This window comes from Antechinus flavipes, chromosome 1 (assembly GCF_016432865.1).
Source record: "Antechinus flavipes isolate AdamAnt ecotype Samford, QLD, Australia chromosome 1, AdamAnt_v2, whole genome shotgun sequence".
Taxonomy (NCBI): Eukaryota; Metazoa; Chordata; class Mammalia; order Dasyuromorphia; family Dasyuridae; genus Antechinus; species Antechinus flavipes.
In genome coordinates this window covers 677,190,472-677,212,638 of record NC_067398.1, presented here as the reverse complement: position 1 = coordinate 677,212,638, position 22,167 = coordinate 677,190,472, and the positions used below count along the sequence as shown (strand labels likewise).

General features: G+C 47.4%; 1 protein-coding gene across 1 annotated transcript; it reads left to right on the top strand.

Moving 5' to 3' along the window:
- On the top strand, nt 1-6,744 carry C2CD4C (C2 calcium dependent domain containing 4C). The gene is given in 3 exon segments (XM_051972421.1): nt 1-329; nt 2,629-3,129; nt 3,132-6,744. Coding segments are annotated over 3 exon segments (1,533 nt in total). The 5' UTR covers nt 1-169; the 3' UTR covers nt 4,004-6,744.
- The last annotated feature ends 15,423 nt before the right edge of the window (nt 6,745-22,167 follow it).

The following is a 22,167-nucleotide window of genomic DNA, read 5'->3' as shown; positions in this document are numbered from 1 at the left end:
GTGAATTTGGGGATGGGGCGGAAGTCAAGAACCACTCCTCGATTCCCGTCCCCACTTTTCGGCGGTGCGGGGGCTCCCCGGCTTGGGGTGGGGGGGATTCAATGGCGGCTCTACTCGGAGTATTACGGCGGCGGCGGCCGGGCTGGGCGGCTTCCTGCGGCCGCGGTGAATGAGTCCGTCTGCGCTGCCGCCGCCGCCTCCCGTATATAAGCCACCGCGAGTCCGGTCGCCAGCCCAGTGCCAGCTGGAGAGCCGCTCTCCTCTTCCTTCCTTTTCTCCCTGCGCCCTCGGAGCCTGCAGGTCCGGGACATCCCTTTCCCTCTGGGCAGGTAGGCAGGTGCCGGCTCCTCAGGGGGTCGGGGGGTCCCCATCTTCCTGTGCCCTGCGCCCCGCAGTCTTCTCTGGGATCTGTTCGGGAGGCCAGAAGCAGCTGCGATCGGACGGCTGGAGCCCCCATCTTCCGGGACCAGTAAGAGGGAGGGAGCTACAGGTGGAAAGTTACCCTGGGTGGGGGGAGGGGATGTCAGAAGGACCGGGCCTGGGCTCTCCCCTGCTCCTTTGCTGGCTCCTCCCATCCCTTCGCCCCTTGGTGAGGCTCAATTATAGACCTAAAAGAGCGCTTTGGGATCACTGCAAATGCCGTGCCGGCAGCGGGGACTGTGACGCCTCTGTCGCAGAGAGGAGCCCCGGGAGCACTCAAGCTTCGTCCCCGGGGATACGTGCTTATAGCCCGTAAGGAGTGCTTTGAGATCCCAGCACAGCAGGGTGTTCAGAGCAGCAACTATGCTACCCTATTACCTGGATGTCTTGGGATGTCAATTTACAATCTTACAGGAGTGCTTGGAGATCCCAACCCAAAAGAGTGTCCCGAGTTCGCAGGGCAAACCCAAAACCTTCCTACGTGTCAAGCTCAGATCCGGGATGTAATGGATCCTTCCCGGGGTTTAGAGCTTATAGCAGAAAGATGCTCTTTGAGATCCCAACCTAGGAGACGGACAGATCAGGGCTATTGTTCTCCTCCCGGATCTCATACCTTCCGGGGTATAGACTGTTTACATCCAGGAAACTTTAAGGATGCGAACTCAATGCATTGAGATCCCAGAGCAACCAGGGTGTTATCTCAAGAGCTATCCTCTGGCCACAGAGTGGAGGACCCCAAAAGCTGTGGAATCCCTTTCCCATCGATGTGAGCACATAGTGCCTGGAGAGCTGGGATTTAGCAGTGGGAGAAACTTCTCATTTCTCTTCCTAGAAGTAGAGCTCTGGACTTGTCAAGCTTGGGAGCTAGATCTATATGACTTCTTTGTCTTCTAGCTCTTCCTTTTCTAATCAAGTAGTTTCCAACCCTTTGGGATCCCTGATGTGAAAGTCCCAGAGTGGGCAGGAGGCTTTCCTGGAAGTGAGGCCCTTAGATTTTGTAAGGAGTGTGTGTGTGTGTGTGTGTGTGTGTGTGTGTGTGTGTGTGTGTGGAGGGGAGAACCTCTTCTCCTCTCCTTCTTCCTACCCCCCAGGGTTCCTATCATTCCAGGGCAAGGGATGAAACCTTGGAAATGGATTCCCCTGACAGAAAGCAGAAGAGAGAGCTTTAAGAGGCCACATATAAGGGGAAAGTAGGGGAGACCACCTGTTCCCTGGGCAAGGTCTGGATGCTGCCAAGTATCCTTACAGCCTACTAGTCCTTTCCTGATTCAGAAGGGGATGACAGGATCACAGATTCAGAGCTGGATGGGACCTTAGAGAACATCTAGTCTGTGTTCCCTGATTCAGAAGGGAATGATGGGATCACAGATTCAGGGCTGAATGGGACCCTAGAGAACATCTAGTCTGTGTTCCCTGATTCAGAAGGGAATGATGGGATCACAGATTCAGGGCTCAATGGGACCTTAGAGAACATCTAGTCCGTGTTCCCTGATTCAGAAGGGAATGATGGGATCACAGATTCAGGGCTGAATGGGACCTTAGAGAACATCTAGTCCGTGTTCCCTGATTCAGAAGGGAATGATGGGATCACAGATTCAGGGGTGAATGGGACCTTAGAGAACATCTAGTCCGTGTTCCCTGATTCAGATGGGAATGATGGGATCACAGATTCAGGGGTGAATGGGACCTTAGAGAACATCTAGTCTGTGTTCCCTGATTCAGAAGGGAATGATGGGATCACAGATTCAGGGGTGAATGGGACCTTAGAGAACATCTAGTCCGTGTTCCCTGATTCAGAAGGGAATGATGGGATCACAGATTCAGGGCTGAATGGGACCCTAGAGAACATCTAGTCTGTGTTCCCTGATTCAGAAGGGAATGATGGGATCACAGATTCAGGGCTGGATGGGACCTTAGAGAACATCTAGTCCGTGTTCCCTGATTCAGAAGGGAATGATGGGGTCACAGATTCAGGGCTGGATGGGACCTTAGAGAACATCTAGCCCATGTTCCCTAGTTTATAGATGAGGATGCTGATTATCTGCCCCAGAGTGCCACAGGTAACAAGTGTCAGCGGCAGGATTTGAACTCAGATCTGCCTGAGTCCGGGTCCGGGTTCAGCACACTCCTCCTGTGTCACCATACTAACTTCTTTTGGTCTGTGTCCCCATCCTGACTTTGCCGGCCTCTCTTTGTCTCCTCTTACAGCGGTCTCTGGTGCAGCACTTGCCACCGTCACCCCCAGTCTCTCTTCTTTTCTTCCCACCTCTGCCATTCCCATGAAGAAGACCAACATGTGGCTGCTAGATCGGCTCAGAGGATCTGGAGAGAATGGCGCTTCCCGGGGGGCAGATGGTGACCGGTCCTCCAAGGGTCCCCTCTACAGTAACGTGCTCACCCCCGACAAGATCCCTGACTTTTTCATTCCTCCCAAGCTTACCTCAGCCCCAGCTGAGGCAGAAGGGGCAGCCACAGGGTCAGGCTCAGGCTCCAGCTCCCCACACTTGGGATCCTCAGCCTCCGAACAAAACCTGGCCTCGGGCAGCAGTGGGGCCCGAAAGGCTCAGCGAAGCCCCCGTTTGCCCGCCAAGCTGGCGGCCGAGAGCAAGAACCTGCTGAAGGCGGCCAGCCGGCACGTCATCCAGATCGAGAGCGCCGAGGACTGGAGGCCCGAGGAGGAGGAGGAGGCTGTGGCCACCAACGCCGACCCCAGGCCCAGACCGCCATGTCCTTGCCCTACGTGCCCAAGGCGCAGACGTCCTACGGGTTTGCCACTCTGATGGAGAGTCCCCACACGCGACGGAAGGAATCGCTGTTCCACAGCGAGCACACGGGCCTGGCCCAGGCTGGGTCCCCCGGCGCTCTCCGGAGAGCTGGGCCCAAGGCCAATGGGGAGGGCACTTCCCGGGCTGAAGCCCTGATGAGCCCCTACCGATACTTCAGCGGGGGCGAGAGCGACACGGGCTCCTCGGCAGAGTCGTCTCCCTTCGGGTCCCCCCTGCTTTCGCGCTCAGTGTCTCTGCTCAAGGTTTTTGCCCAAGACGGGCAGGCCAAGGTGAGCCAGCTGCGGCAGTCAGTGGGCCGCCACAGCTCCTTGTCCACGGATGAGAGCTCCGCTGACGTCAGCCCCAGCGCCCGCCGCCGCGCCCGCCGCCCCGCCCCGGCAGCTCCGGAGGCCAGCGGGGAGCCCGCTTCGACCCCTCGGGGGGAGCACACGGTGCGCCTCGGCAAGCGGGGGAGCCTGCGCCTGGCCGCCGAGTACGACCCGGCCCGGGCCCGCCTGCGGGTCAGGCTGCTGGCCGCCGAGGGCCTCTACGACCGGCTCTTCGACACCCGCAGCATCAACTGCTGTGTGGGCCTCTGTCTGACGCCCGGGAAGCTGCAGAAGCAGCGGAGTACCATCATCAAGAACACTTGGCACCCCATCTTTAACGAGGACTTCTTCTTTGATGGTCTGTGCCCCTCGAGTGCCCGCAAGCTGGCTCTCAAGCTCAAAGTAGTGAACAAGGGAGGCAGCCTGAAGAGGGATACCCTGCTGGGGGAGAAGGAAGTGCCCCTCACATCTCTGCTGCCTTTCTTGTGAAGGCCCTCCCCAGCCCAGCCCCAGCCCCGTCTCAGAGGAGGGGGAGGGAACCCTTCTCTGACCCATTCCTGCCCTGGTGCTCCTCTCAGTCCCTCCCACCTTTCTGCTCCACTTGCCACCCAGGGAATGTGGGAAAACTCCAGACCCACAGCACTGAGAGCTAGCACGCCACGGGTGAGGGACACAGGGGGCCCCAGGAGGGATTGGGGGCGAGGGACAAAATGGCCCTCCCACGGGGCCCCAGCTCACACCCAGACCCCCGGCTGTGCTTCAGTCCCAAGCACGATTAAGAAACTAGAGCGTCATTTTCCCTAATTTATTTGCGGGGGGGGGGCTGAGGCAACAATGCCGGGAGAGGGTGAGAGCCCTGGATTTGGTGTCAGAACAGTCTGGCCCCAAGTCCCAGCTTTGCCTCTTGCTCACTAGGAGACGTCAAGCACGTCTCTCCTCTCTAGCCTCAGTTTGCTCATTGTCAAGTGAAAATATAAGGTGGCAATTTGCAGGAAACCTTTCCAGGTCTAAATCCCACAAGCTGGATCTTCTGGTCCGAGGTCTCGCCTCCCTCCATCTGGGAAAGGAGACTTGTGGATAGATGGGGAAAAGGTGAGCAGGCAAGAAACAGCCTGGGCTGTTTCTAGTGCGGAGAAGAGGAGGCAACCTCAGTTCTCTGCCTCCCTGACTACCTTCCTTCCCCAGTCCCTTTCTGCATAGCTCTAAGTTGACTTGCTGAAGATTTGCTTGCACTTGAGTAATCAAGTTAGGGAGAAAAGGATCTAGGGAACTCCCAGAGGGCCAATGGAAGGTTCCTGGGGCTGTGTCCAAACAGTTAATCCCAAGGGAAGGGGTTGACCCTTGGCCCTTTTGCTTTCCATCCCGGTGGACCCCAGCTCTGCTTTCCCAGGAGCACCCAGCTGACTCCCCCAGATCAGGAGGACACTGGATGGGAAGCTCCCATCTCCAGAAGCCCATCGTAGCTCTGCTCCCTGCCCTAGGGGATAATGATTAAAGGGATGACCTCTGGGAATGATCAGAAGCAAAGATCGGGTTCTAGAGCCAAGAGAGTTCTTAGAACTTAGTGGGACCCTCTAGTCCAACTCCCTTGGCTCTACAGCCGAGGAGGAGCTCCTTGAGGTCGCACAAGAGAACGTCAGGACTAGAATGGGACTTTCTAGATGGGACTGCTCTCCCTCCAGGATGCTCTAGAGCTAAGCTCTGGACAAAGCCCTGGGAAGAGAAGACTGAAGAATGTTTTCTTCCTCGTCCCCTGGGGGATGGAGACTATTAAGCATGTCTGCCTGTTTCCACTCCAGCACCCCTCTGGCTCTCTGCCCTCTGCCCTCCTTTTGCCAGGGGGGTGCTTTGTCAGTATTTAAACACCCTCTCCCAGGCCAGGGAGCTGTTCAGTCCCAGGCCCTCCTGGCCAGCCTCCTCCCCCTCCATTATCTCCTTCTCCATGATAGCGTGTCCTCTTCCCCTCGTCTCCCTGCATGATTCCTGGCTTCTGCCTGAGAGAGAGTGCCACGGGCCCCCCACTGTGTCTGGCCTCCGGGGCCCATGCTTGGCTCCCCATCCTCTTGCACACAGCAGATGGCAGCCGTAGGCCTTGCTGTGCACAGCTATTTATACTTGGAGAGTGATTGACATCTACCCATGTTTTATTCTGCGTGTGTAAATATGTTTTGGATACAGTCCGGGCGGGTACAATGATTTTCCCCCCATGGTTTATTTATTTATTTAATTATTTTGTGGTTCTGTGGCCTTGTCTCACGGTCCCTGAGGCAGAGGGGATTCCCAGCTCAGCCAAGGATTGGAAACAATGTGGGAGGGTTACCAGGATAACTCAAGTCCTCACCTGGGAAGGGGACCTGGCACTCCTTCCCAGCTCCTCGGATTCTCTTAGCAGCCCTTTGGATGGCTAGCCAACCATCCTCAGAACTCTCCACTGGGGCCTGAGCACAAGGTCACCCAAACTCCCCAGGCAGGGAAACGGGACTAGCAAACTTGCTTGGAGGGCAAGACTGGCCAATCCTCTCTTCCACAACTGGCCTCTGTCGCCCTTTTCTGATTGGGGAGGAGCTCAGGACAGCCAGAGCCCCCCATCATAGTGGGGGGGAAGAATTCCTGGCTCCCAGAATCCCCCCCCAAAAAAATCCCAGGATCTGACCGAGGACTTCAGCCCTATAATTTTAGCAGTAGGGAAACTGAGGGCAGAGGGGCAAAGGGATTTGCCTAAAGCAGCAGAGAAGGTTTTTGTCAGGCCGCCCAGCACCTAGTCCAGCATTCATTATTCCTGCCACCTGTTGGGTGGCTGGGATTAGTAAATGATCCTAATCCTTCCAATGGCTGAAAGAAGCCCACTTGGGAGGTACTGAGGGCTGAAGCCAGAGTCAAAAGGGGCTGAGCTTAGAGTGATCCATTCCTGAAGTCCCCCTCCCCAAAAACAGCAGCAAGTGTATATGGGGCACTGGAAGTGCCTGATCCCATTGGTGCTTGGAAATTAACACCTCCTCATGCCAGTGGGAATTCTGGGTCTCTAGGTATCTTCTTCCCTTTCTGCTCCCCAGTGAATCTGTCTGCCAAATGGGCAAAAAACATCTCCACTCTTATTCTCTCCTACAGTTGTTTTGATGTTTTAACTTTCCTGATAACTTTTAAAGTGAATTCTACCCGCCCACCTATGAGTGTGTGTGTAGTGTGTTTATAAATGCGTTTTTAGTGCAATAAAGGTATTTCCAAAACAACTGAGTTGTTGTGGATGTTTCTCTGAGCCAGGAAAAAAGGATGTATTTGAACTGGGATCCTCCCCCCACCCCCGCTTCCTTTTCTCACACTATATATCTCAGGTTGTCTAAGAGAGAAACAAAGCAGGAAGAGACCTTGATACTTAAACTGTCAGAGCTGGAAAGGCCCCTGACAGACCAAACCTTTCATTTGTTATCCAAGAAAAATGAGGGCGGGCTGTCTCTTTGCCTGGGCTCTGACCACTGGCTCATAGGAAGGGTCATAGACTTTTTCCTCCATGGCTATCACGGAAGACTTGATCTCCTGAAGCTAGGTAGAGGATCTTCCCATTGTCCCACCCCAAGGTTGTCTGAAGGGTCAACTTCTCATCGAGTCAAGCTTTCTAAACTGTCGGGTCATCCCACTGAGGTATACTGCAGATTCTAAAGGATGGAGAGCGAGCTGGAAACAGGGTGGGGCCTGTATTGACTCTGCTGATTAAGGGGATACAAAGAAAAATTAAAAACTGTTCCTGCCCCCAAACGGTTTACAATATAACTGGAGCTGTGAGATATGGATATAGCAATACACACATGCCAAAAGAATGAATACAGGGTAATTTGGGGAGGGAAGGCGCTTGCAGCTTGAAGTTGTGGGGCAGGAAAGGCTCATGTAGAAAGAAGGAGCCCTTTGAGCTGAATCTTGAAGCAAAGCATAGATTTCAAGGAGCTGAAATGAGAGGGGAATACATCTCAGGAACCAGGGATACAGCTTAAAGAATATATGGATAAGCTGCCCCTGAGAGGCTCCTGGCACACTAACCTTCTCGTCATCCCCAACCTTCTCTGGGTTACAGGAGAGAAGTACTCCTTTCCAACCTTAAAATATTTTGGTAACAAATGTGAGAATTCTACTCTTAATGTACTGGGATTCTCACACTCACTCACACACACACCCACACCTAACAACTTTGGCACCTTCTTTCCTAAACCCCTTCCCATCCTCGGAAGCTGGAAAAAAGAATCGTCATTTGCCAAGGAAGTTTGGAGGCTGATGTTCGCGGTAGGGAGAATCAGAAGTCAAGGTCCCGCTGTGTTTTGGAAAGGCTGGTGATGAGCTTTGACTTCTGCCCCCTGGCCTTCCAGCTTTCTTCTTCAAAGCACTTGACTCCCTCCCTGATCCCAGATGGGAAGAATGCCAGTGGCTGGAGCATCTCAGAAGTCAGTAAAGGCAACCTCCTCCACTGAGGGGCAATTGGGAGCCCCACTTAGGTCACTAGTGTCAGAGACACTGACCACAGAAGCCATGAAGTTTAACCTCTTCCCTTCGTGGATGGGGCTCAGATGCCTCAGAGTAATAGAATGGAGCTAGAATCCAGGCTTTCTGGATGCCAGTCCTAGCTTTTTCCCATTCTTCTGGTTCTTTATTTTAACCACTCTAAGTCCCTGATACCTTTCTCACCCACCCCCTTTCCAGACTGTGACCCTAGGGGAGAAGCCATAAAATCCATAAAAATCCCTGAAAGCAGGATCCAAGTTTCCCTGCTCAGACCAGGGGTTTCTGGAGGAGACAGATGGTATCTCTCAAAGAACTGCTTCAGAAGCTGTGCTTTCCTCTGAGACTGAAAGTTCCCTGAGGGTAAATCATCCCTTAGATGAGGGACTCTCTGAGGGCTACAATGAAGGGATTCTGCTTTCAAAGCTAAATGTGAAATTCTCCCAGGTGCCAAATTCTTTTTTTTTTTCATCAGAGAGGGAAAACCAACAGCCTCTTCTTCCCTTTTTCTAGGACAGATAATATACAGGAGCCATGAACCACAATCTCCCTATCAGGTCCCAGGATGTGTTGCTAGGCAACAGGGCAACTTCTCGCCTCTTCACCTGACCAGCCATGATTGCATTTTCTGGGGCTGTGTATTTGACCAGGTGTATGTCAACTCTACCACTGTTAATATACTCACAGACAAGGCCAGAGATTAGAGATCTTGGGAGAGATGAGGAAGGAAGGCAGAAGATGAAACCCATAGTATCAGTGGTCTAAGGCTTCAAAATGGTTGCTAACCAGCTTTTCCATCTGCCATTTTGAGATCCTACCTGGGGGTAGATTTCTTTGCCTTTTAGAACATCTAAGGAGCTTCAGCTCTGAAGGGAAAGCAGGTTTCTTTCCATGGGAGAACTCTTTATGGGTTTGAGAGGGAGGGAGGGATATTTTCCACTGTAGGGAGAAATAAGTTTTGTAAAAATATGTGTGACCATGGAAGGGTTAGTGTGATATCTGGTGTGTGTGTGTGTGTGTGTGTGTGTGTGTGTGTGTGTGCGTGTGTGTGTATTCTTCTCAGTCTGATTTTTATTGAGTTTGATTTGTCTTCCCTCCCTGTCTTTGGTCCCAGTGCAGATAGCAAAGCCCTTCAGCATGATGATGAGGGGGATAAAAAAGGATTTATTGGGATTCTCATATAGCTTAGCCTTCTTCGAGAGGGAAAATGGATAAATCATAATGAGCAGATTCCTGGGAAGATTTGGACACAGGGAAACCTGGCACCTGCATCCACTCAAGCTTGAGAGAATCCTAGATTCCCAAAGCCCAAAGGAATGTCAGACCTGGGAGGGCCCTTAGAACACAGAAGATCAGAACTGGGAGAGACAGATACAAATTTAAAGTATCATAGTTTAGAAAAGACTTTAAAACTGGGAAGATCTACTCTGGGAAGGATTTTTGAATATATCATCTTAGAGCTGGAAGCACCTTTGAACACAAGTTGTCAATGCTAGAAAAATTCTTGGAACATGGAACAGCAGAATATAAAACTTCAAAGTTCAGGAGAAGCCCATAAGACTTCTTTCCCTGTGCTTTTCCTCTTTCCATGTGCTTTCCCTCACTGTCAGGGCACAGGAGGTGGTTAGAAATGGGGCAGCTGCTGCTGAGTCCTGGTTTTCCCTTTCTTGTTACTCCAAGTTTCCACGAGGAAATATATATTCAGAGGACCTTATGTGATCCCTCCCTGACTTTACACCTATCTGAAAACTGCCTTCCTCTATTCCCTTCTCCAATTAATGACTCTCAGAGTTTTAATTCTAATCATGAGAAAACAAAATCCCTATTGATACAAGGATGAACTTCCTAATAATTAATTGTTTGTCCTTCATTTTTGAAGAGGACCACTGACATTATGGGTGATATTTTTCCCCTAAGCTTCTAAAGAAAGGTGTTTTTGTTTTGTTTTGTTTTGCTTCATTTCATTTTTGTTGTCATTTTTTTTTATCCAAGCCATATTATTGTGTCTTTTCTGCCACAATTTTACCTCCCTTACTATGAACTCTATGAAGCCAACAACTATACCTTAGGTAAATGTTTTCTTTTTCCTATTAATCAGCCCAGAGCTCATTATGGGTTCTTACACTTAGATTAAATGTGTATTGAATGAATAAGTAAGCAAAGGACTCTGACATCACAGAATGGGTGATATCTTGACTTGTGCTATGAATTGGGCCTGCATAAAATCTTCAGCCTCAGTCTCTGTTCTAATCATCAAAGTCTGATGACAGGACAAAAGTCAGGATGGTGTTTCAGGGTATAGTAATGTTTTTGGCATCTTTGGTATCTCTCCAAGCTCTAAGCCCTCCACAATACCTGCTTTAACCTCCTTCATAGGTTGGATTGGAACTAATTGTTCTCATCTGCTTATTCAGCCTGAGGAACTCTTCATTTGCTTGGGGTAGACAACCTCCTAACTCACGGATAGTCTGAGTACTGTCTGCTCCCCTAAACATTTTTAGCTCATCTTCTGAGATGTGCTATGCCATCTTGAAGCCACAGGTGAGAGTTGGGTGAAAGTGGGCACCAAAGGCAGATGAGCAGAGTTCCTGAAAAGAGTTCCCCAAAGCCCTCCCACCAGAAGTGCTCCTTCTCTCTGAGTATGTCATGATAACTCCTTATCACTGGAAGAGTTCAAGCCTAGGATGAGTAAGATGGATGTCTAAGGAAGTTGTACACTGAAATGGATCATAGATTTCAGATTGGAAGGGAACATCTAGTCCAATCCTTTCTCCTCTTATTTATAATTAGGAAAACTAAGGCCCAGGGAAAGGAAATGACTTGACTATAATCTCATAGCCAGTATGATTCTCAGCTAGGTTTTCTGCGGTGTTCTTTCCACTGAACCATACTACCCTTTCCTAATGAGGGCACTTCCTGCTCTGAGGTTTAGGGATTCTATGAGTCAGGCAGGACAAGAAAAAGGTAGCCTAGGATGAGGCCAGAGCTGTAGTCTAAGAGTCTGAGATTTTAATATCCATCTGCCACTGACTCCCTTGTGACTCGGAGTGTTCTTTTGCACAGTGGACCTTGGTTTCACCATCTGTGAAATGAAGAAGTTCAACTACAAGGTCTCCTTTAACCTTCCAAAATCTAAACTCATAGGACTGGATGGAGTCAGTGACTTGGACTCATGGGATTCTGTGCAGTCTAGTCTTGAGATGGGGGGTAAGGGGTAGGGGGTATGTTCTTGGACTCCAGTCTCCAGTTCCAAGGAGTGATTCCATCTTCTGTAGGAAACCTGGCCTGGTGCCAAGGGAGAAAGCCTGGAATCTAGAGAGCCAAAGATCCCTCTCCCAAACATCTGATGTTGGTGGGATGGGCTCCTGGGCTCCTGTGTTAAATCTGGAGTGGTCACAAACTTGCTGGGCTATATATCCTGATGCTCTGGATTGAATTCAGTCTTGCCCACCTTCTGGGGAAGCAGATAAGGGACTCCCTAGCTGTTCAGGGACTAATGATGCAAGGAGGGTTCCTTTGCTTCCTAGCCTTTATTTCCTGGGTATGGAGTCCTGCTTCCCCCCTCCATATCCCATCCCCTCTCCCAGCAGAGCCCGAAGGCTGCTGTTGCCATGGGGATGCATTAGCCCCACGAGGCCAAACTGAGCTCTTCTCCCGGCCCTGATTAGATCCCGTTCTCTAGATCACTCCTACAACAATTTCGAATCATCTCCCAAACCATCACCAGTAAACTGGCTGCCATGACAGCAGCCCCTGGGGGTGGGTGGGTACTCAGCTCTGGGTAGGTACAGAGGTCTGGAGCAGCAGACGGCAATCTTTTCTCATACACCCTGCCAGGCCTGGCCTCCAAACTGGTCTTTGCCCCCCTACCATCTGCTTTTTCAGTCTGACTCTGTATCAGTCTTCGCCTTAACTAGGAGATACACTTATGCCCAGGAGCAGACCACATCCCCAGACTGGAACCAAAATCCCAGACAAAGAATTACTGAATCATAGAATAGATCTCGATACATAGAACTTAGAATATCAGAGCTAGAAGACCTCTTAGGACTCATAAGACATATTGTCAAGCCTGGGAAGGTCCTTTTTAAGAGTATAGAAGGCAAAATGCTAGAGCTAAAAAGCACTTTAGAATTCAGAACAGTGAATGTCAGAACTTGGAGCTTGAAGCCTGGAGTATATCAGACCTGGAAGAGAACATGCAGTAGAATGTCAGAGCTGGGAGGGCTTTTAGAACTTAGGATAAGGGAGCTAGGGAAGCCCTTAGAACACAGGACGTCAGAGCTGGGAGGCCCTTGGAACATAGGATGCTAGAGCTGGGAAGGTCCTTAGAACACAGGATATCAGAGATGGGGGGGGTGCTTAGAACAGAGAATATCAGAGCTGGAAGGGCCCTCAGAATATGGATGATCTGAGCCAGGTCTTAGGATCACATATTTAGGTATGCATAAGTCTATACACACATACATATGTATATATGTATAACATGTATATATATATATATAATATACAGGTTTTTGGAAGTATATCCATGGCATCCATTGGGATGTCCCCTTCTTTCTCACTCCCTCCCCCATTGCATGCTGCTTAGTCTCCTTCCTGTGGAACCTGGGGAACACCAGTCACTTTCCCCTCTCTATCACTATCTCACCCCAAATCTTCCTTCTAATATCCTCTTTCCCTTTTCCCCTCATTTCCTGACACTGAGCTCCCATCTCTACCTTTGCTAGAGGGAATTTAAAATTCTTCCCACCTATTGTCTAAGTGGAGGGCTGCTTCTGAAAGGCAAACACCCCAGTGCATCCTAAGGATCCCTGAAGCTGAATCTCCCTGTACCTGAGCTCTCCTGTGTGTATTCTCTTCTACAGTTAGAATATGAGTTCCTTGAGAGCAGGAGCTGCCTCCTTTTTGTAAGTCCTGAATTTGGTAAATGGTACGTACTTAATAAGAGTTTTTTTGTTCATTCAAAACACACACACCTGGGTGCTTCCTGAGCTCTGATTCCTCATCTCCAGCTGACTGCTTGGCATCTCTTCCTGGATGTCCCATATGTGTCTCAAATTGAACATTAGTCTAAACCAGAATTCACTATCTCTTCCCGTAAACCTCCTGAATCCCGTTTCTGTTTAGGACCCCAGTATTTTTCCAGTCACCCAGGCTCACACTTTAGGAGTCATTCTTCTCTCCTCTTAACTTTCCACACCCATTTACCTCTTCAGCATCTCTCCCCATCCGCCCCTTAGCTCAACTCTGCCACAACCACTTTTGTGGAAGCCCTTCTCACTTCCACCTGTTGCCACAAACAGTGAACTAAAAAGGCATCTCTTTGCATCTGGTCTCGATGGAAAGAGCACTGGACCTCACTGTGGATCCTTCTTTGTCAAAGAGGATCGATGAATCATCAGAAAGGTGATGACTTGCAAGTGAATTGGATTTGAGAGAGGAAGAGCTGTGTAAAGTCATCTGCCTCACTTTCTCCTCCAGAACCATCCAATGGTAAGATGTAGATCAGGATTTCTAGAGATGGTTCACAGATCTTGGTACTGGGCTTAGAATCAAAAGATCTAAGTTTAAAGATGGCCTCGGACACTTATTATCTATGGGATCCTAGGCAAATCACTTAAACTATTATTTTCCTCAGTTTTCTCATCTGCAAAATGGGGATAATAATAGCATCTACCAGCCAGGTTGCTGTGAGATCAAATAAGATAATATCTGAAGACAACTAAGTATTGGAGTGGATAGAGCACCAGCCCTGGTTTAGAAGAACCTGAGTTCAAATATGATCTCAGACATTTGACACTTACTCGCTGTGTAATACTGGGCAAGTCACTTAACCCTGATTGCCTTGCCAAAAAAAAAAAAAAAAAAAATTAATCACTTAGTACAGTGCTTGGCCCACAGTAGGTGCTTAATAAACATTTGTTTCCTTTCCTTTCCTCTGTCTATGCATCCTCCCAGCAGGTATCTAGTTCATAGTTCTACAATATAGGTCTGACTATGCCATTCCTTTGCCCGAGAAGACTCGATGACTTCTTACTGTAGCCTTTACGGTAAAATATAAACTCTCGGGCCCGCTAGGTGGCGCAGTAGATAGAGCACCAGCCCTGAAGTCAGGAGTTCAAATCGGACCTCAGACCCTTGCTCCCTAGCTGTGTGATCCCAGCCAAGTCACTTAATCCCAATCGCCTCAGCAAAAAATAAAATAAAATACGCACTCTTTTATCATTTAAATCCCTTCACGGACCAGATCCATAGGCTGACCCAGACCAGATCCGTAGGCTGATAACACATGCCTTTCCCCAAGCACACTCTGTGCCCCAGCTGGCCTATTTGTTGTTTCCCCAACACAGCTCTTCATGTCCAGTCTCCGCGACTCTGCACTGGCTTTGATCACTCTCCCCTCCTCCACCTCGCCGAGCCTGGAATGCTCTATCTCCTTCAAGGCTCGGCTCAGGCTGCTCGGTACAAGGAACCTTTCCCTAGTTCTCCTCCCCCTCCCATTCCCCACACACACCTTTCCCATCACTGCGCATTCACTTTTGTAAATACCCTGTATCTGCTCTCCCCTAGCTACATTGTATCCCCTCTCCCCTAGCTACACTGTATCCCCCGCCTCACTAGACGTCTTCCTATTTGTATCAGTACCACCCGGCGCGGTCCCCGGCTCGGGGTGGATGCTAAATAAATACTTGTTGATCAACTGCCCCCAAATGTGTTCCTCCGGGCTTCTCTCCTGGGCTCGGGCCCACTCTTCCTATAAAGAGGGGAGCGCGTGAACGTGAGCCCGGCTCGGCCCTGCTTTCTGTGCGCAGTTTCCTCACCGGCAGCCTGCTAGCTCGCCCACTGCCCTGCCCTCCGTCAGATGCAATTAGAACAGCGAGCCTGGTTAAAAATAACCCGACTGAAGAGGATCTGCTCGGCTGAGTGCAGCTCGCTCTGGCGGAGGATATGTAGCCATGGGTGCGGGGCCAAGGCTGGGCTCTCGTTAATGAGAGGATCTGCCTTTTTGCTTTAAGATTTACTAAGCATTTTACACATGCCGTCTCATTTTCTCCTCACAACAATCCTGAGAGGCTGATACCGTTACTATTGCCCTTTTAGAGTGGAGGAAACTGAGGCAGACAGAGGCTAAGTGATGATAACTATTGGCTTATAATAACTAATACTTATATAGCACCTACTGTGTGTCAGGCACTGGGGTAAGTATGATTTGATCTTCACAGCAACTCTGGGAGGAGGTACTGTTATTATCACCCTTTTAGAGTGGAGGAAACTGAGGCAGACAGAGGTTGAGTAATGATCATTATTGGTTAATAATAACTAATATTTCTCTAGCACCTACTATGTGTCAGACACTGGGATAAATATCTTATACTTATTGTATATTTGATCTTCATGGAACTCTTGGGAGATAGTTGATATTCCCATTTTTAACTTGCTCAGGGTCATAAAGATAGTAAATATCTGAGACCAGATTTGAACTGTGCTCAAATCTGTTCTCAGAAATTTACTATTTGTATGACCCTGGACAAATCACTTAACTTTAGCTTGCCTCAGTGATTTTCAGCTGTGAAAATAACAACAGCAACTTCCTGACTTCAGGTCTAGTGCTCTCTCCAGTGAGACACCTAGCTGCCTCCATCATGTTGGAGGGAACACAGAAAGGGACACCCAACCACAGATGCAAAGCAACAAGACTGGATTTCTTTGAATTAAGGAGTAGGTAGCAGATACAAAGAAGAGAGCCCTGGATGGGGGCAGTCCTGGGTTCAAGTATTTTCTCTGTGATCTTGAGGAAATCCTTTTTTTTTTTTTTTTTTTGAGTCTCAGTTACCTCACCTTTGATATGAAGAATGGAATAAAAGGATTTGGGACATTTTTCTCATTCTGCCCCATTCTTTGGCCTATGTTCTTCAGACATTCCCTGTTCCAGGTCCCCTGCCAGCTCTGATGTTCTATGCTTTATGACCTAAGGGACTTTCCAGTCCTGCCATTATTTCATTCTTGGAATAAAGTCTGCCTCAGAGACTTACTAGCTGTGTGATCTTAGCCAAGTAACTGGATCTCTCTGGACCTCAGTTTCCCTCTCTGTAAAATGAGAGGATTAGACCTGGAACTCCCTTCCAGTTTTCTCTGCATTATTATTCTTTGAAAACAGAGGCAGACCTAGGAGCTGGCAGGAAGCCAGACATTTCCCCCAGAAAGAGCAAGTATAAGGAGGCCTGCTCTCTTTACTCCCTGGCAGCCTGCTCTCTTTTCTTCCTTATATCCAGCTGACAGAGCTTCCCCGGGGGAGGAGAACAGGGCTGAGCATTTGAAGCCCCATCATGACATCTGAATCAGCTTTGTCTGCCTCTGGCTTTTTCATTTCTCTCCCTCCTCCGGGGAACTCGGGGGAGGAATAGGGGAGGGGGTATGTTGTGGGGGATGGGGACTCAATGAGTGGGATGGACTCAGGAAGAGGAAGAGAAAGGAGAGAAGTACAGTGTGAGGAACAGGGGCTCAATGATGGGATGGGGCTCAATAAAAGGAAGGGAAAGGGAGAGGGGCAATTGTGAGGGATGGGAGCCCAATGAGAGGGATGGGGCTCAGTAAGGAGAGGGGAGAGGGAAGGGGCACATTGTGGGGGATGGGAACTCGACGAGAGAGGGGGCTCAGTCAGGGGAGAGGAGAGAAGGGGGGCATATTGTGGGGCATGGGGGTTCAATGAGAGGGATGGGGTTCAGTAAGGAGAGGGGAGAGGGAAGGGGCACATTGTAGGGGATGGGAACTCGATGAGAGAGAGAGGGGCTCAGTCAGGGGAGAGGAGAGAAGGGGAGCATATTGTGGGGGATGGGGGTTCAATGAGAAGGAGAGGGGCTCAGTAAGGGGAATGAAGGATGTATGCCAGATTCTCTCCTCCCAGTCTCATCTCAAGCCTGTTCCCCCAATTCAACGACTTAAAATAGACATTCTCAGCCCACCTCAAGCAGAGCCTCTGGCTGCTTCTCTCTTTTCCATTATTCCTCTTCCCACCTCCCCCCACTCTACCCCAACTCTTTCCTTTACTTGGCCAATTCTGTAGGCAGGCTCCATCCAACCCTCCCAGCACTGAGTCTGGTGACACATCCCTCCCCTCTGTGAATAGACACACATCTGGTCCTTCTAGACAAGTGTGTTCCCCTCTCTGTTGCACAGGAACCAGCTTGGGCCCCATGGGTTGAGCTGAGCAGAAGAATAGAGGCGTCATTATGTGGAGACAAAAAAAATACTGGATTTGGATTCGGGAGACCTGGATTCAAACCCCAGGTAGCTCTGCTACTTTCTCCATTTATAATCTTGGCAAGGTTCCTTCCCTTTGCAGAGCCCAAGTTTCCCCAGCAGCAAAATGGAGATGGTGATAATAATAATGATGCTATAGCAATATAAGATCATCTGTGGGCTTTTAAAGCCCTTTCCATCTGCCCCTTTCTACCTTTCCAGTCTTCTTATATTTCATAGTAATAATAGCCAGGATTTATGTAATACTTAAAGGTTTGCAAAGTGCTTTATAAATATTATCTCATTTTCCCCTCACAACCACCCTAATTCACTTGCTGATTTATCATTTATCTCATTTGATGTTCACTACAATTTTGGGAGGTAGATGTTTTATCCCTATTTTGCATATGAGGAAACTGAGGTAACAGGTTAAGTGATTTGCTTAGGATAACACAGTGTCTGAGGTCACATTTGAATTTAGGTTTTTCTGAATCTAAGCCCAGTGTTCTGACCACTGAAATTGGATGCATGGAAATTTATTTTTAGGAGACTGTTTGTTGCGGTAGGTAGCTGGTGCTATCATCTCCGTTTTACATAGGAGGAAACTGAGGCAGACAGAGTGAGTCAGTGAATTCAGATTTTAATTCAGGTCTTCCTGAATCTAGGTCCAGTACCCTATCCACTGTCTCCTAACTCTCTACTTAGATTTTCTCTGAGTCTTTTATGACCCTACAACATATTTGCCTTCTTATCGTTCCTCATTTGAGTCACTCCGGTACCCATGCATTTTCACTGGCTGTTCCCTTTACCTGGAAGTTTCTTCCTCCTGGCTTTCTTCCAGACTCAGCTCAAATTCTCTTATGCAAAAAGCATTTTCCAGTCTTTCCTACTCCTAGCAATTTCACTCTAAGAGCATCTCCCATTATCCTGTATATATCTTGTGAGGGCACAGTTATTTGCATGTTGTCGATATTACTTGAGAAAAGGAAATTTTTTGTCTTTCTTTGTGTCCCCAGGACTTAGCACAGTACCTGTCACACAGAAATATCTTAATATATACTTATCAGCTGATTTACTGATTTTGATGTTTTCAAAATGCTTTCCCATTTGACCTCCCCCTGCCTGATCCACATTTTGTAAATGCAAAATGAGGCTCTGAGATTAAATGATATGCCCAACATCACAAGAGGGAGAGAAATGAAGGCGTCAGAGGCAGATGGTCCCAAACAGGGCTTCAAATGTGCAGCATTGTAGTCCGGGTTTGAATAAATCCCTTGTCCAACATTCCAGCCACCACAACATTAGGAAAAGAGGGCTAGGATGGAATCGGTAGGCTTGGATTTGAATCCTGCTTTTCATCCTGCCTTTCAGCCTCAGCTATCAGACAGGGAATTAGAATAAGTGATTTCTAATGTCACTTCCTGCTCTCAGTTCTAGGATCCTCGGAGACAGGTGGGTGGGCAAGTGTCCTGAGCAGGAGTCTGAGTGGTCATGTCTTTTTGAACCTGATTGCCTTGAATTTCCTTGGCAACTGAGCTTATCAGAGAGGTCCTGATGTCCAGGGCTGACCACCTACCCAGCCCCTATCTGAAAGGGAGAAAGGGAGAGAAAAAGGGAGAGTGGGACACACACACATACACACAAACACACACACACACACACACACACACACACACACACACATTATAAAAACAGTCCACCAACTCACATACAATTGTTTAACTGGCTATGAGTCCTTTTGCAGCCATTCTCCAGATATCCCTGGGAGGGAAGATAAACAAGGAATATTCCTTTCTTTTTTTTACAGAAAGGGAAAAATAAGGCCAGGAGGCACCAGGATATGCCCAGCTTGATTGGCTCCTAGCTACCCAGAATCCCAGAATTTTAGATTTGAACTTCAGATGCTATCTAGTCTAACCTCTACCCAACAAGAAATCCCCATTACAACATACCCATCAGGTGATCATCTAGCCTGTGTTTTAAAACTTCTAATAAGGGACAATTCCTGTGACAGAATGAGCCACTTCTAGACAGCTCTAATTATTAAGAAATTCTTTCTACCCAAGTCTATCTGTGCCCTTTTGCAACTTCTACTTATTTATCCTGATTCTGGGCTTTGGGACCAAAAAGATCAAGTCTAATCTCTTATGATCCATGGTTTAGAGCCAACACCCCCTCCTCCAAAACTCTAGATTGACAAGGATTAGGAACAATCTTAAATCATTTTCTCTTTGGACCTCATAGCTTCCTATAGAATTTACTCTGAGAAAATCTCCCAATATAGGTTAGCTTCTATAGAAATATTGAGAAATGCTATTTCTCCAAACCAAATTTTTTGACTGTGGGAAGAACAAAAGCTAGAAACTTTCTTTGAAATGGAGTAAAGATGATAACCAAACTTAAATCTTGCCTAGATCCTTGCCTTCCCACTCACCTGAAGTAATTGGTGCCATGACCCACCTGGGGACTGTACCTTCTCTTTTGAAATTCAAGCAATCAATTCTTGATTACAAAAAGGAGTCCAGGAAGTAGTTAGGAAGTAGTCCAGGAAGGAACTGCATGATATTCTAGATTCTTAATATAAACTTCTAGATTCTTAATATAAACTTTAAAAAACATATTATGATCTTTTTGTTATTTAATATTCCTATAAATGTTGCTTTAAATCTTACTGGGGCAGAGTCATGTCAGAAGGCATAGAAGACCATACCAGTTTGGCCATCTCATTCTTTCTTCAAGCTAAAAGTAGTTTGGATATAATTTAATTATATATTCAAAAATATTGTTTCTGACAGAATAGCATAGATCACAAAGTACATTATCTGTCTTAATATTTTTTTCTTTAATACGAAGTCTCCAGGTATGTTATAAGAGCACTGGAGGTAACAAATATATTATCAACCATAGGATAGCTTTTATTTTATCCCATAGAAAACACAGAAGCTGCAAAGGATACACTAGAACTCATGAATGATACAAAAATACACAAAACATTCCCAGTAGTTCTCTTTAGAAGGAACTCAACTCATAGTTGCCATGGATTATCATACTATGACATATCTGTGAATCCCTACCTCATTTATAGCATCCTACATGGTCCCTTCTAGACTACTAGTGACTCCTGTTTTTAAAATCTCTCAAGAAAGTAAATATATTTTGGAGCTAGTAGGAGGGCAATTCCTTTCTCATCAGATCTTTGCTTTCCAAATAATTCATTATAATAACAGGAGGTGATAAATCTACTGACTTCCAGTCACACAATAGAAAATATTATGCAAATTACTTTCTCCTTCCTTCACATATTATGCCTCTGCTCTCTATTCATAGGGATCACATAGGGAATAATAATGCTCAGGAAATCTTTTCAAAAGATATGAGCCCCAATTCTTGAACTTCTAGTAAATCTCAAGGCAATCTCTACAGTTAGAGCTGCCCAAGATATCTCTCTTCTCTACCAGAAGACTATAGTCTGAGATCATGCTGTTTAGAAAATTGGCATTTTCCCTCCTATAGAGATTTGGATTTCAGATGCTACTTAGTCTAACTTCTAACCAAAAAGAATTCAGAAACTTTGTCCACGAATTCCCTCATGCAACAAAGAAAGGAAACATCTAAGGGTCATGTTTTGCTTCAGGAAGTCCATCATTGACTCAGATGCTGACTTAGGCTAGAAAACTCTACAGTTTTTCGAGTAGAGCCAAACTACCTATTATGTACCAAAACCTTAAAGTAGTTGAGAAAGCTGTAGGGAAGTTCATGGGAAGTCCCATTTTCTCCCAAAATAGCCAGTTTTAGTGGGGTGAAGGATGGAAAGAAGATATACAAGCTTCTCTTCTCCTACTGTTCCTCCACCCACCCACTTCAGAATACAGGTACATTCTGCTGTGGGCTGATCAAGAAAACAGTGAAAAAGAAAAAAAGACAAAAGCAGTTTATTGAGTCTATTTTATAGACTAGTTCCTCTGACCAGAGTTCATCTTCCTGAGTCCCAGTCAACTAATAAACTTGGGGCCATTGTGGGTCACTGAAACTCAATAAAGGGCCCTTCTCTGCAATCTCAACAAAGTACCAAGAGTTACATCCATATTCTTCATGGAAAAATATACTCATCAGTTCAATGACGCAAGCAGACAATCAACAAATGTTTATTAAGTATGCATGATGTGCCAGACATTTTTGTTGTTTGTCCTTCCTTCTCAAAGAGGACCATGACATCAGGGAGATGATACCATGACTTGCAAATGAATTGGATTTGAGGAGGGAGGGCTGTGCAAAATCACCAATTTCAGTTTTTTCTCCAGAGCCATCTGGGTCCAGTGGCTAGAAATGGCCCTGAATACAGTGGGAAACCTTGGTCTTTTTTTTTTTTAATATTTTATTTTATTTTATTTTATAATAACTTTATATTGACAGAATCCATGCCAGGGTAATTTTTTTACAACATTATCCCTTGCACTCGTTTCTGTTCCGATTTTTCCCCTCCCTCCCTCCACCCCCTCCCCTAGATGGCAAGCAGTCCTATATATGTTAGATATGTTGCAGTATATCCTAGATACAGTATTTGTTTGCAGAACCGAACAATTCTCTTGTTGCACAGGGAGAATTGGATTCAGAAGGTAAAAATAACCCAGGAAGAAAAACAAAAATGCAAATAGTTCACATTCGTTTCCCAGTGGCTGCTTCTGATCATCATTTATCAATTGAAACTCAGTTAAGTCTCTTTGTCAAAGAAATCCACTTTCATCAGAATACATCCTCATACAGTATCGTTGTCGAAGTGTATAATGATCTCCTGGTTCTATTCATTTCACTTAGCATCAGTTCATGTAAGTCTCTCCAAGCCTCTCTGTATTCATCCTGCTGGTCATTTCTTACAGAACAATAATATTCCATAACATTCAAATACCACAATTTACCCAGTCATT